Below are 15,908 nucleotides of genomic sequence, written 5' to 3'. Positions count from 1 at the left end.
TGAGGTACAAAATCGGGAAACTTCTGAATGTGTTGCAGGAGTTGATAATGGGGGCAATAATGAAAGTAGGCTTTTTCTCTGGTTTCATTAGGTGGGCATGATTTGGACAGATCTCAGTAAAACAGGAATGAAAATACTAGATAGGGATCATTTCAACAAATGTATATGTAAATAGGGATGTAATTGAGCACCCTTCAGTTTGTTAGCTTCCTGGACTGTTTGTTGTACCTTTCTGTTTGGATGGCTCAAAGGGGAAGAGAAGTTGAAACGAGCTAGAAATAGCAGTAGAAGCTTTACATATTCTGAGGTGTGGCAAAGTAGAGAAATACAACACTGCTCTCTGCACCCACCCACCCAGCTCCAAACTGTTAAGATTGGGGGATGTAGCTTAACTCCTCTGAGTAGGAGCTAAATTCTCCATTTATCTGAATGCTGAGTAATAATCCTAAAGCCTTTAGAAAAATTAGCATATAGAATTATTAGCATTTATAGCCACTGCAGCTTTACTGAACTTCACTGAGGATGGGCATCTTCACTCACAGAGGGGACTGTAATGTATGAGTTTCCAGTAATTCCTAAAACACGTTTTTGTTTTTTAGCCATTCTAACTTCTCCCTAACAATTACATCATCAATGCATAGTTAATATTTTCATTGTGGCTTCTTTTGGAGTTCCAAAGAATTGGTCAAAGTATGTTTTTTTGAAAATTAAAAAAGTAAGCTTCAGAGTATCTGCTGAGTTCAGTTTTGTCCGAGTGACATAATAAATCTGTGACACATGCACATCAGGTAACTGTTCTTTCAGTACCCTTAACAAATGTCTGCTCATCCGCTTTTTAAAGTGTCAAGAATGTTGGTTCACTATGAGCTGAGTGATTGTTAGTAAGTCTTTAATTAGTATTTTCTATGGTACTACCAAAATGTAAATTGCTAGACATCAAAACACATGCCCTGCTTTTGAATTGCTGCTCTGTGTTCTCAGACCTGTGCTTCCCTAGCATTATATTTTAGTCTTCTTTTTCTTTACCAGAACCTTTGAAAATTAAAACCCGTTAACATTTGTCTTACTGTTTTGCTGTTACTTCAGTCAAATACAATCCACACATAGTTGAAATGCACCAAACTCCACATTTTTTGGCATATTGATACTGCTCTACTGTGTTCCCTTCTTCTCTTTACAATACAGAAACTCAGGGAAATATCACTGGAGAGAAAAAAGGCCTGTTCTCACGTAGGGGCTTTCTCTCTGAGATTAGTAAAAGGGTGATTAAGAATGCGAGTAAAAGTAGCAGGGATGTTCATTAGAGAAAAGGGAGATGCAGGTGGATTTCATGAAGCAGTGTTTCTCAGACTTATAAGTCAAAGGATTGTATGAGAAGGAAGGAAAAAATTTCCTTCTAGTTCTTAAAAAAAATTGATGTCATTTATGTGGTTAAAAGTATGTCTTTTTTTTAAAAAAGACAAAAAAAAAAAAAAGTCTAGTGGTTAAATGTATAGAAGTCTCCAAGTTCAGCTGTTCTCAACATAACCGTTAAACATCCAGGCAGCAGTGTCTGTACAGTTAACTGTAGTTTATCTTCTTTGTTCAATTTCGGTATCAATACTGTACATTAAGACTTCTTGGCATCCGTATAAGTGTGTAGAAGCTATTTAAATGTAATGAAATTATTAGAAATAGATTTCTTCTAATTGTTTAATGCGTAGTGAAAACTTTAGGTAATCAGTGTCTGTAATCTGAAAAATATGGTTTCATATTTTCATACCATTTGGGGAAGGATAGGTTACATGTAGAGATATCAGAGGTAATTTGATAAAAGTGAAGATGTGCTCAACGTTAATGACCTATCAGGCAGCTTTTTATGTACTGACTATGGTAATAAAAGTGAAAGCAAAAGAAAAGCCTTGTCACTCTTGTTCTTGGCTTTTGAATATGGTGGGGTTTATGTAATACATATGTGTTGACTTTAAAAAGTTGAGAAAGTTTGCTATTATAAAAGTGTCTGTGTAGACTGAGAGACTTGCTTCGTGTTCCTTAATAGGTGTGACCTTAGTAGAAATTTATATCCATTGAAAGTAAAAGCCTTTCTACATAAATTTCAACATCTTTAGATACTTAATAGGTTGCCTTGAATCTTTCCTGTTTTTTCTGTGCTTTCACTTTGCTAGATTTTGTGCTGTTGGATGGCAAGTGGAATCTAAATTATCTAGCACAAATAAATTGACAGAATGCAAAATTCGTAATTTATCTTGTTCCATCTGCTCTTTTGTTGAACTAGATTTGTAATTAACAGGGATCTCTTTCAGGTAATACTGAGTTGGAGGACTACTGAATTCAGCATCTGCTTTTTCTTGCAGGCATGAGCTTATTTTGAGATAATTAGGCTCTGCAATTGATGTAATAAAGCTATGCAGAAAACTCTTAGTTAAAAACTAGCGTGGAACCTATTAATTTTCCTAATGAATTCGGTACAGAATGTAACAAATGTGTCATGACATTTTTTGTTATTTGTTTGGAGTGATCTGTTGGGAATCTATAGAATATGCTTTTTCTTACAGTAGGCTTTTTGTCAAGTACAAACATTTTGTAGTTGGCAGGACTTTTACAAAAATGCTTCTTTAAAGGAAAAGCTGTTTCATAAGTGCCTTTTCTACACAGTTTATTCCCCAGATATGCCTTCACGGCTTCCAATCCAAGATATCTTTGCTGGACTGGTTACAAGTATTGGCACAGCAATACGATACTGGTTTCATTATACACTTGTGGCCTTTGCGTGGTTGGGAGTAGTACCTCTTACTGCATGTAAGTATAAATTTCTTGTATTGTAACACTCATATACACAGAAGAACATGTTGCTTGCTGCAGCAACGTTTTGCATGGCCCAAAAGAAACTGCCTACTAGTTCAAAGACACATCCAACTTACTTTCACTCAGAAATTCTAGCTATTTGACTCTTGAGCCAGTACTGCAATGCATTTATGATGTTGAGATAGGACAAAATGCATAAAAAGGCTTTTAAACTTGTTTCAGTAAAATGCATCTTCAATTATCATCTCTTAAATCTGCATGGAAGTTTTAATTTGATACTCTTTATTAACATTTGGCTAGAAGAATTGTAGTCTTATTTTTTCTAACAATTAAAAATGAAAGTGCAAATTTTCTGTTAGTATCAACATCATAATTTTCTTTATAGTCATACATAAGGTGAGCAGTGAAACTCTGCATAGAAAAATTAACTAAAGGCCTATAAATAATAAAATAATTTGGCAGGAAAAGGGAGGACATTTAAATTGCTGCAGTATCTAGTTTGAAATTTACTTTTCAAATACAAACATTTCAACAAGGTAAAAGTTTCAACAAGGTAGAAATACCAAGTGGATGAAAAAGAAGGGAAAAGGAATATAGCGTTCAGTGAAGGAAATGATTGGAAGGGCATCTCGACAAACAGTAGAGTACCCCTTGAACAAAAGAGCAGGAAGCCAGTAAATGAACCTCTCTAGACAGTTTCTCAGTATGTTCTGTGCTTTTAGTAGTAGATGGTGCTGGCTTAGTTTGAAAGTAGCACAGTACCGAGGTCAGCTGTAAAAAGGTGATCCTGTTTCCACAGCCTGTCCTTTCTGTGCAAGAAAAAAAACTTTTCTGCACATGGAGTAAACAAGATTACAAACTGCCCTAGACTAAAACTAAAAATATTTTAAATTCTTTCCGTGGCTGATTCTGAAGTAGGCTATACATATGGATACAATAGTTTTAAGATTGTGACTGAAAAATGGCAGTAAAAAGCTAACATTAACTAGTATTAAATATTAAGCCATAAAGCAGTGATTTGAAACACGTGATGAAATGGTGAAACTCTTGGCTATCATGATACAGAATGTGTATGCAGGTTCAAAATATGATTGAACAAATCAATAGGAAAGAAATCCATCAAGGATTAAGCAGCACAGTTATTTTGGCAGTGAAACATGTGAGAATATACTGAGGAAGTATTGCTGCAAGTACCTTTAACCTGTTTCTGTACTCTTCCTTAGGCGTTTGTTGTTGTGACCAGTGTTAGAGACAGGTCTAGTTAAATATTGGGTCTAACAGTATGGCAGTTCTTTTAATGTCTACTTCATAAAGTACAGCTTTATTCCACATGTCGTATGTGGTCTTGAGTTCTGTTGACACACTGAAAGTTAAGATTTTTTGCTTGTGATAAAAGTTATTTAGAAAGTCAGGTGAAAAGAAGGTACCTGTGATCCTTCCCAAATGAGGTCATAACCAAAACCAACTTTATACTATGCTTGTGTTTCTGTTATGCAGGTCGTATCTACAAGTGCTTGTTTACTGGCTCTGTGAGCTCACTACTGACACTGCCATTAGATATTCTGTCAACGTAAGTACTTAACCAGTTTGTTACAAATTGCCTTCCTCATCAGGTAACGGTGAAAATGGTCCCTCAGTGTCCTTTTCTTCCAGCTTTTTATCTTCCATTGTCTTACACTAGGAACTGTCCATTTCCCTTTGCATAGTGGGATGTTTGGCCCTTTGTTTTACAACAGAAATCATTTCACTTCGAAGTTCTGTTACTTGATTTCTTTGGAGATGGAAAGCTGAGTTTATAAAATGGGCCCTGGTTAGTGGCTTGAAGATTTATATGTGATGTCAAGAGAACTTATGCTTCAAAATTCTTTAATTATTTAAAAATAATAATAATATCCTTTAAGTACTTCTGCAAGATTTTAGAACAGTTTAAACCTGATGCTACATAGTAGAATATTAGTATATATTATTATATATAATAGTGGTATATTGTTTGCTTTGCTCCATTTTTATATTCTGAATTAATTTTATTCATCCTGAATTTCTCATGCAATAGATTTATCTGTTCACATTTTAGTTAGCATTTATATTTTAATGCTTCAGTCACCATACATTATTGAGTACTGTCCCTTTTAGTCTTTTTTAAATCAGTATCATTTAAAGAATTAGTAAATTACCAATACAACAGAATTTCTGTTTTTTTCTTAGATCTGTTTTTTTTTTTTCATTCTCTTAAACCTGAGGAAGTGAAACTCAGTTTGATTAGAATCACTTGCAAGTTCAGCAGATTCTGAATGAATGTCCTGTCTTGTTTAGATAAGTCATCTCAATTTTTTCTTTAAATTACCTGCTGTTGAGCTATTTGATTTTTAGGCACCGGGGCATGTTACATTTCATTAATTTTTGATAGTAGGGAGAGATACTCACTTGAGATTAAGAACAGTATTTTTCCTGTGATCTCTCATTAAGCGTAAGTTTTATTCTGACTTGACTGAGAAGGATCTGCAATTTTACAACTGAACTTGGAGCACATTATTTGATGTCTCTTTACAGCCTATGGAATCTATAGTTAGGGGGAAAATAAAGGATTCAAGTATGTGTCAACTCTTAATAGTGTGTGAAACTTTGACATCTGTTTTTTTTGACAGTCTATTTCAATAGCACCTTGTGTCATCTTTTCATTTCTGGTCCCTGTGGTATTCACCGTGTTGTGCAGGCACAAGTGTTTATGTGTCTGCATGGAGAGTCAGGCTGATACTTCACAGGGGAATGGCAAAGTACTGTGATAGCGTATTTCTTCCTTATTTTAAATGACTTAGTGTAGTCAGTCTGTTTCCTGAGCAAATCTACTGTGGCTAAAGAGTAATGCAAGGGTGGAAACAAGTGGGAAGGGATACCCAGAATAGGCATGAGGGTTATTTAAGTCAATTTAAGTACCTATTGCATTATTTGAAACCCTGGTTTCAGCTAGCTAACTGAACTTTGTTTTGCTCCTTCTTTACAGTTAGATACGACTTGATAGATTAGGATTTTTAAAGTGCAGTGTAGAACAGTAAATGTCTGGGGTAAAAGACTACCTGAAAAATAGAGTCAAAGGCAAACCCAGCAGTTCCATTTGTTTGGTTAGGGTAGCTCAGCAGATAAAATGTTTCAGTGGATGAAATTACGCATCTTGCCATTTAGACAGATCTTCTACTGTACCAAATCCAAATTCTATATCTAGAAGAAATAACTTTGATACAGCAATATAATTTACTTAGTGACTATTGTATTTCATTTGCATTTCTTGGAAATAGTTTTTCCTGAACTACGCTTGAAGCTTCTCTTCATCTTGAGTCAGCACCTGTTTCTGAGGAATATTTCTGTTTAAACAGTAATTTAATTTTGAAAGCCAAACCAGAGGGAAATACAGCGTTTTCCAAATCAGTGTTTATCTTGGCACTTAAAATCATTTTTGTACAGGTACTTAGAACCTTCTAAATGAAACCTCCTTTGAACGGATTTTTAAAAACTAAATAAAATTACATCTACATAGTTTCTTTACCTAGGTAAACGAATAAATTCAACTTTTCACACAAATGTATGTTTCTGTTGATTTGAACTAAGAGTGTCTGTTTGTGGAAGTTAACAATGACTAAGTGTAGTCTTAATAAGCAAAATAGATTTATAATTAATGTTTTTCTCTCTTTATCAGGGAGAACTTACTGGCTGACTGTTTGCAGGGTTGTTTTGTGGTGACATGCACTCTGTGTGCATTTATCAGCCTTGTTTGGTTACGTGAACAGATTGTCCATGGAGGAGCACCACAGTGGTTGGAACAAAATCAGCAGCAGCCACTCAATGGTGTTGGTCAACAAAATGAGGTAAAACTTAACTGCCCAATAGTTCATAATAAATTTAGGAAATATGTTGATGTGAATAACTACATTATCAGAACCCATCTTAGTGCAGTGTATTTGATTTGTACATTAAGAGACTGAACACGTGCTTCTATATAAACTCATCGCTGTTCTGTTCTTGAAGTTCTATTGAATGGAATGATAATGAATTTGTTTCAGTATAATTTTTGTAACTTTAAAATTGTTTGGATTCTTACGACTACGTCCGTATCTTTTGCACTTTTTGAAGAGAATTTTGTACATATAAAGCTGAATTGTCAGCCATAGTAAATGAAGATGCCACATTTGTCTTTTTCACAAGTATTTCAGTTCACTGTTGTATAAGTAGTTGGAGGTTTTGTGAAACCTTGGAAGTTGGAGATTCTCTGCCCTCCCCGCCACCTTAATTCACATGTATGCTTTTAGTGCTTACACAAGACTCTTAGGTGGAAGAAAAGATGATACAGGTGGTACATGCATGGGGGAGAGTACTTGATTAAAATTTTATTTTCTTGTGATAAATATCAACTTTTTAAAGAGCAAGATACAAATCTTAAGTTTTATGACTCACTTGGGGTGTCTCTGAATTATCATCTTTCTAATATAATGACAGTTTTTATAAGTTCAAGAGGGGTTCTCTGTTGAACACTGTCTCGTGAGACCACACTTTGAGTGCCGTGTTCAGTTCTGGGCTTCCCAGTCCAATAGGGGCAGGGATGTGGTGGAGTGAGTACAGCAAAGATCCGACAGAAATGATTAAAGGACTGGAACATCTGACATACAACGAGAAGCTGAGAGAGATGGAACCATTCAGCCTGGAGAAAAAATGCTCAGGGTGGACCTCATGAGTGTGTATAAATGCTGGATTGGAGGGTGTAAAAGACGGAGGCAGAGTCGTCTTGGTAGTATGGAGTGACAGAACAGAAAGTAATAGGCACAAATCGAAATAGAAATTGCATAATGCCTTTTTTACTGTAAGGGCAATCTGCTGCTGAAACAGGTTGCCTAGAGAGGTGGTGGAGTTACTGAAAAACATCTGGAAACAGCGCTGAGCAATCTGCTGTAGCTGACTCTGCTTTGAGTAGGTGGGATGACTAGATGACCTCTAGAGGCCACTCCCAACCTCAGCTGTTCTGTGAAGAAGTCTTGAATGTCTCTCTTTCTTTTAAGAGAGAAATTGTTGCTTCTCAATGCTTACCTAAATAAATAAATATTATTTGATACGCTTTTTGTTTTTCCTGGATACAAGATAAAGTACAAAGAGTATAATCAATTTAACTGAGTGCTAGTAACCTGTTTCTGCAGGCTCAGGCTGTTGCAAATGGCGGTGTTGAAAATGCTGTGCTTGATCAACCTGCTAACCCAGCTGCTGAGAATGTAGTTGTAGGCGAGAACCCTGAAATTCAAGAAGAACAAGTAGATGAAGAAGAGGAGGATAACGAAGATGAAGAAGATGCTGTAGTAGAAGATGCAGCAGATGCAAACAATGGAGCACAAGGTAACAGGTGACTCAAAACAGTAATGTTCTAATTTTTTTAAAATATAAGTGAAACTTGAAAATCGAGCTGTCATAACTCAAGGAAGCTAATTGTATGACTTCCCACTTCAGATTATTTATCTTTTTGGTTTTGCAAATTTCGTATATTTCTTTTGAGTATTAAAGCATATGCTTGCTGAAAAGCTATCAGCATTCATGAGTTGAACGTTACGCACATAAGCCCTTTTGTTTATTTAAAGCATAGCATGGAGTAGTTGAATCTGGTTTGGGGTGAGTCTGACAGCTGTAAAAATGGCTCTTGTCTCCTCAGATGACATGAACTGGAACGCTTTGGAATGGGATCGAGCAGCAGAAGAGCTTACTTGGGAGCGAGTGAGTAAGAATAACTTCAGTGACTTATTTCTACTTATTTCTTTCTGATTTATACTTGAAATGATTCACAGCATTTTGGTAATAAAATCCATCAGGGATATATTTGGATATTGTTGTCTAGTGTGAAAACTGGTAGTAAGAGTCCTTTACAAACCCAAAAAGGTCACTGTATTAGAAATAAAATATTACTATACTCCTTAAACATCAAAAAGTCATTTCATTGATGTGTAGTTCAGTAACAGCTTAAAATCCATTAGCAGAGACCTTTCTGAAGTCTTCAATTTGGTCAGGTTTAGAAATCAATTACAGTTTGCATTAAGGATGCTAGGTCATACGAACAGCGCGTTGTGTTGTTGATTATAGTTTAATACTTTTATATTCATGAAAGCATCGATAACATCAAAACTACTAAAGAAACCTGAAATTTTGGTTAGGTACTTTATGTATTTGAAAAAGACAAATATACTTCATAAAAAATGATGGAGCGTTTTAATGCAGTACTGCTTCTGTTTTGTTTATGGACCACAGGTTCCATAGTTAGACATGAGATGCACTCTATAATCAGATAGAGAACTATCAGAGCTCAAGAACTACTTTTTGTGGCTGGTTTAGATCAACATCTGAGTTCAAAGCTCACTCCATACAACAAAGTCTACCTGAAGGTAGATGAAACAGCTTCATTTCATTTACCATTACCGCTAGTGCCCAAGGCAGACAGTTGTTTGTTACAGTTGTTGCTTTGAACAAGGTCAAGAAATTCAAGTTTCATCACGAGGGACAAGCAGCTAAGTACCAAACAGCCACTCACTCACAACCCCCAGGTGGAGTTGGGGAGAGAATAGGGAAGGTAAAAGTGCAAGAACTGATGGGCTGAGATACAGACAGCTTTCTAGGTAAAGCAAAAGCCATGCACACAAGCAGAGCAAACCGAGGAGTTTGTTGCTGTTTCCCATCAGCAGGCAGGTATTCAGCCACGCCCAGGAAAGCAAGGCTCATCATTAATGCGTGATGTCATCTTGAGAAGACAAACATCATCACTCCGAATGTCCCCACCTTCCACCTTTTTCCCCCCAGCTGTTATTGCTGGGCATGACATATGGTATGGATCTATCTGTTTGATCAGTTTGAGTCAGCTATGCTGGTTACATCCCCCCCAGCTTCATATGCACCCCGAGCCTCCTTGCTGGCAGGGCAGTATGAGAAGCAGAAAATTACTCTGTAAGCACTGCTCCGCATCAACTAAAACCATCAGTGTACTATCACCCCTATTTTCATCAAAAATCCAAAACACAGCGTCGTATAAGCCTGTATGAAGAAAATTAACTCTATCCCCGCCAAAATCATGTCAGGGACAGGTCGTGATCTTTGCATATATCTAATGGAAAGATGCTTAGTTTGTTTTGAAAGGTATTCAATGAAAAAGAGCATACATACGCTCAGGTTTCTGAACCCTTTTATTGTGTACATCAAGAGGGAAGTCTTATTTTTGAACTTAACTTATGTTCTAGGAAATGTTAGTATATTCCTAATGGGAAATGTTTTGATGCCTCTCCATGAATATAGAAATAAATTTTAGGAAAGTCACATAACCGTTTCTAATCCTATTGCTGGCATAGGCAATAGATCTCTAGTTAACATTTAATATCAAAAGGGGGGAAGGCTTCTCTGCTGTTTCATCTTGTGAAAATAACATGCAAGCTTTCTGAATTTTCAAAAATATCTTTGCATCTTTGTTTACTGTGTACAGTATGTACAACTTGTAGCACAAAACCCTGGAAGAAATTAGCTTTGAGCCTGGAACTTTATAGCAGTAATCATATGAGTGTCAGGACTAAAATAATAGAAAATCCCTGAAGTGTGGAGAAATAGACATCCTATTTTTGGCAGGTCTGTGGATGCTTCTCATAAGAGCTGTGCAGAATGATGGTGGATTTGTTTCCTGTCTTCCCTAGCTGTAAACCAATTCTGTTCTAAATTTAGTAGCATACGACATAGCAACATTATCCAGTTACTAGTTACTTTTTTGCATTGAAGGTAAAAATAATACTCTTCCGCTTCTCTCAGTGAAACGTAAGATCATATTTTGAAACAAGGAAGCAAAAAAAAATGCTCCTTGTTTTAATACTGCATTGTTTAAATGATTTTTAAATAGCAGTTCAAACACTAAAATTTCTTATAAATACAAAATCTTTGTTAAATTCTTTAAGATCTTGGATAGAAGTAGCCTTATAAATTAGGCAGTTAACGTGTCATATATATAAAGATATTTTATATGGATATCACTGCCTTTCATCAACTAAGTATACTGTATTTAATGAGAACTTAGTTTCTACCTTTATCGTTAAGAATTTGTCTCTGGATTGTGTTGACTGAGCAATAGAAAAACTCTTTGACTATTGGACATGAAAATCAGAGTGTAAAAGGCTTCTGTGATGCCAATATTAGACATGTTACTTGCATTTTTCTGATGAATAAAACTAACTTTATCTTCACAGATGCTTGGGCTTGATGGATCTCTGGTTTTTTTAGTAAGTGAAATCTTGCATTTCAAGAATTTCTATAACAGGCTTGTCTTAAAAAAAAAAAAAAAAAAAAACAACCTTTTTTTTTTTAATGTAATCATTCTATTTGAAGTCCTTATTTTCATTTGATGTAAATTCTTTAAAGAGATTTTCATATGATATCATGACCAAGCAAATTGTATATTTTTAGGAGTTTCACATAGTGGAGTGCTGTTAGTGGCATAAAAGTTGAAAATCTTAAAAGACTTTGGATCATGTGCTCTGTTGTAAATAAAAATTAGACAGTTTTTTATAAGCATACACTGGATATATATACCTGTTCTAGTTTTAAGTTTTACTCTTTATGTTGTTATTAAAGTAGTGCCCTCATTTCGCCTTCTCTAGTTTGCCTTAATACCAACAAAATGGCAACAGTGATTTTTTTTTTTAGTATACACTAGATTTTAGAATGTAAAATCTTTAGTTATGTTTCTTGACTTCGTTGGCTTTTTTTATTACCCCCTAGAATTTTTTCCCCATTGCATGTTATTTTAATTGATATCAGTATTAAATCTTGTTTAAGATCTTCACAGTAGTTAGCCTAGTGAAAGTTATATCTTTTAAATTGATTCAATTTTTTTTTTCTGGTTAAGAAAATTGAGCAAAGCATTCCTTAAAAATCTGCTTTTTAACACTTGTCTGTTGGTGAGCCCATGTTGATTATCTCCCTGACAAACTCTTATGTATAATGCATATCATCTAGTGGGCAGTTTCTTACAGTTTACTTGTAAGATTCTCTCTGCTGCCCATCCCACCTGATTGTGGGGGATACCAAACTTTGAGTTCAGAGGGAAGGGAGTGCAGAGTCAATGGCAACAAACTTTAACTCAGCACAGTTACATTCATCAGGTATCATCTGATAGATCTCTTATTTTAAGAATAGAAGCCTTTTATATTTTAAAGGGAACAATAAGTTTTGCTGTCTTCTAGCAGTATAATTTTTGCTTTATTTTGTGTGTGAAAGAAATAGAATTCTTATATATTAACTTGTTCACTAGATAGTTTAGTGGATAAACATCTCATGTTTGAAATAAAAGGTCTTATCTTTTAATGTCATATCTCATGTTGGAAATAAAGTAGCTTACATCATTAGTAATTGATCTCAATAATAATTAAAATTCCAGTGTACTTACAGCTGAGTTCACATCTTAGCTAAAAGTATTAATAGTGCTGTCAGTTCTAGAGTTAATGCTATCAGTTTTGTTGATAGGTTTCTTTTACAAACTAATTGCTAAAATTCAAAAGAAACTTTTCTTATTTATAAAACAAATATTCATATACACTTTGTGTAACTGCTTTTAAAGGGAACTATTGATACTGATTTTAAAATCAAAGCTTATTCTGTAAAAATAAAAATGTTAAAGCCAAATACTAATGTTCTTATCCAGGTAGGTATCCATGAATAAACAGATGTTTTCATAATCTGCCCTAACATGAGACATGCAAGTTCTGGTAATAAGAGACAGTTGAAATAAGTTTAGATAAAAACAAAAAAGTCACTTATTTAAATGACTGACATTTATGTACTCTTTTCTTCTTCCCTTCCTCCCCCGTACTCCTCACAGGAACATGTGTTTTGGGTGGTATCTTTAAATACATTGTTCATACTTGTGTTTGGTAAGTATCATTTGCTCTTAGTTTAAAAAAGTTATTTCTTTGTAAAGTAATAATTCAGACTAATTTTAAAGCTAAATAGATGTTGTAACTTTTAAAAATAGAACCACAAATGCACTCAGAATACAAATAATAAATCTTTATTGCTTTTAGCATTATCATTTAATTCCTTTAAGTGTTTAGTTTGAAATAGGAAATCTAGAAAAACTTAATCATGTCAGCTAGATCACAGGAAATGGTATTTTTGGAATACTGCTAAATTAAAGGAGGAACCTCGTGGAATTTCATTTGTGAGCAATTGCAGTACCTATAGGAATGAGTTGGGTACGCTTCTTGTTATAGTTTTCCTTAGATATAGTCACATTACTTCTTAGATCAAGAATCCATTTATGAGCTCAAAACTGGGGGGAGAAGGCAAGACAAGAATGTAGCTGACTCTGTAAAGTTGTCAAATATAATTCCATTTTGTGTCCTAGACAACTACTGAACGGCTTTCCTTAGTTCATACAACTAAATTAGTCTGACTTACTTTTTAGAAAAAAAATAGGGGGGGAGGTGGCGCTAACAAATTTAGAAACGTGTATTTTTCGAGATCCTCCTGAGAGGCATTAGATTGTGGTTCAGTTTCAGTTCTGTTTGTACCTTGTACCTCGAGTGACGTTGGAGAATAACAGTCCTTCACTGTGCCTTAATTTTGCCTGTTTCACCTCTGCTACTACCTTTCTGAATACAGTGGTCAGGCTCATTTGTGCTGTTAATTTGACGCAAGTTTGTGCAGAAGCAGCATTATTTTACATGCAAGGTAGATCATTTTATAGTCTTGAAGAGACACTGGACGTAAAATTTCACTTGCTCTTAATTATCATCATAAAAATAGATTGGTTATGATGCCTTTTTTTTTTAAGTGGTCTTTCTTAGCAAAAGACTTAAAGCCTTAAAAACTGAAGCTATACTGTAGATAGGATATTTTCCCTTGCAAAGTAAAGCTCACAATACCAAACTAGTGATTTTGAGCATTTAGTTACTGAAACAAATGAGATCAAAATAAAGTAAAAAGAATCATAATGTAAATTTTAATTCACCAGAAACTGTAACTTTTCTAATAAGAGTGTAGGAATATACTTGAGTTTTTTCTTTCTGACAACTACAGATTAAAATTAATTACCAGAGATTAATTGGCAGGCTTTTAATTGCTATAAAATTTAGGCTTGTACATAGCTGATAACTCTGAAATACCTACATCTTTTATTTAGATTTAAGAACAGCTGAATAACAAGAATAATCGCCAAAGTTGTCATATAGATGGTTTTTCAGTAGCTCTGAATGTGTTTTCCAGATGGGAAACTAACAGAATAGAAGGTGAATGACTTTCCAGAGCAAGTGAGACGGAGATCTGGCTATTTAATTTGTCTCAAACCTATTTTTAGTATCTTCCCTGCTAAGTAGTGCTGCCTAACTTGGGATTGCCAAATCTCTAGTTGTTAGTTTCACAGTCATGGTGAGTTCAAATGTCACAGGAAGTACTTACTAGGAGATAAAACAGAGGGAAAGAATTTGGATCTTTGGAAAGAACATTACTGGTCCAAAAGTTCTCCTGTATTGTTCTCTTCAAGTTGATTATGGTCTGAGTTAATTCATAAGTGCTGTAGCTCGTTATTGTACTCAGAGGGATTTATGCTCCTTCATGCTCCCTATTGAAAAGGGTCTATTAAAAATTCTCTTTTAAAGAACATTATTTTAGAAAACGTGATAAACTGTGTACTATAATCTCATAAAGCATTCAAAATAAAAAACATATGGCTTTTAAGTCATGAATTTGCTGTCTGTAGGAGTTGTGGTTGTGTTTTTTTCATCTGACTTTTCTCTTGTTCTCACTGGGCGTGAAGGACTTGAGACCTCCGCCTATCTTTCATATTTTTGCGCTTCCCAGCAACTGCTAAGGTTTTTTTGGGGGCCTTAGAATTAAGATTTTCTGATCGTTGTTCAGGGTAGTGCATGTCCCGATAAATCTTTTTTGCAGTTTTTTGATATGTTGGTTTGTATAGAGATGAGGACGAGAGAGAAAATCTTTATGCTTTTTGTTTGGGGGTACGTTTGGTCTACAGTAGTACCCAGAGTGGGTTATCATAGAATCATTTAGGTTGGAAAAGACCTCTAAGGTCACCATTGAAGGCTGTATAGGCAAAAATGAAGGTTATAGGTAAAAATGAAGGCAAAATAGCCAAAAGTCATTGCTTCTCTTTTACTTTCTTGTTGCATCCCTCTAGTCCCATAGGAAAGTAAGCTTTGAACTCTTTAGTCCTTTGGAGCTTAGTTAGACCACAGAGTGAGCTAAAATGACTGTTTGGTCTTGTTACGAATGCTGAGATGTCAGGAAGTGGCAAAAGTACTGTGTGTTTGAATTCATTCCTCCTGAGACCTCAGAACTGGCGAGAGTGTGAGTTGTCAGGAATGGTGATAGTTCTTAATACGGTAATTCAGGGTAGAAGTAAAAGCCTCCTCAGTTTCTCCATATCCCTTCGCTGGACTGTTGTCTCTCCTTGTTACCTTCAGAGCTTTCATTTTTCGTAATCCTAAAAGTGAGAGCAGTAAAAGTGAATCGTAAGTGTGGGAAAGTAAGTATTCAGACAGGTTCCTGCAGCAGTGTATGCATGAGAATGATATCAATCTAGTATGTAAGACTAGGAAATGGAATTAATTTACACACTGCAATACGAGCTAAGGGGAAGACTCTCATCTTAGTTTGTGCAGGTTTATATTGTTTAGTCTTTCAGTGTGAGTTCTAACCTGACTTCATAACATGGTGGAAGTATAGCACAAATATTTGCATAAAGTTTTTTGAGTTTTTTATCAAAATTGTTGAGAAGTAGAATAATTACCGTGTTGTACTATACATACTGTAAATAGGGCTCTGGTTAGCAGTTCTGATGGCCTTTTTTTTTTCCTTTTTGCTTACATTATGCAGCATTTTGTCCATACCACATTGGTCACTTCTCCATTGTTGGCCTGGGCTTTGAGGAATATGTAAGTACTGTTTTATACTTTCAAAATGTAAAAGCAGCCACTGTTTATTGTAATCGCAGTATTTTTGTAGGATCTTTACACTTTTATTTGTGATATGAATAGTAACCTGGAAGTCTGTTTTTACAAAAAAAAACAAAAAACTTTTTGTAATCTGTTTCA

General features: G+C 35.1%; 1 protein-coding gene across 2 annotated transcripts in view; it reads left to right on the top strand.

Annotated features, from left to right (window-relative positions):
* Positions 1-15,908, top strand: part of MARCHF6 (membrane associated ring-CH-type finger 6) — a 49,106-nt gene that overhangs the window by 11,000 nt on the left and 22,198 nt on the right. For both annotated transcript variants that reach the window (XM_040548212.1, XM_040548210.1), the window contains exons 4-11: positions 2,656-2,799; positions 4,303-4,375; positions 6,497-6,665; positions 7,986-8,178; positions 8,489-8,550; positions 11,046-11,078; positions 12,677-12,728; positions 15,691-15,749. In XM_040548212.1, the coding sequence (XP_040404146.1) occupies positions 2,656-2,799; positions 4,303-4,375; positions 6,497-6,665; positions 7,986-8,178; positions 8,489-8,550; positions 11,046-11,078; positions 12,677-12,728; positions 15,691-15,749 (785 nt within the window). The remainder of the gene's footprint in view (positions 1-2,655; positions 2,800-4,302; positions 4,376-6,496; positions 6,666-7,985; positions 8,179-8,488; positions 8,551-11,045; positions 11,079-12,676; positions 12,729-15,690; positions 15,750-15,908) is intronic.

Source organism: Cygnus olor, chromosome 2, assembly GCF_009769625.2.
Source record: "Cygnus olor isolate bCygOlo1 chromosome 2, bCygOlo1.pri.v2, whole genome shotgun sequence".
Lineage (NCBI taxonomy): Eukaryota > Metazoa > Chordata > Aves > Anseriformes > Anatidae > Cygnus > Cygnus olor.
This window is presented reverse-complemented; position numbering and strand designations above follow the sequence as displayed.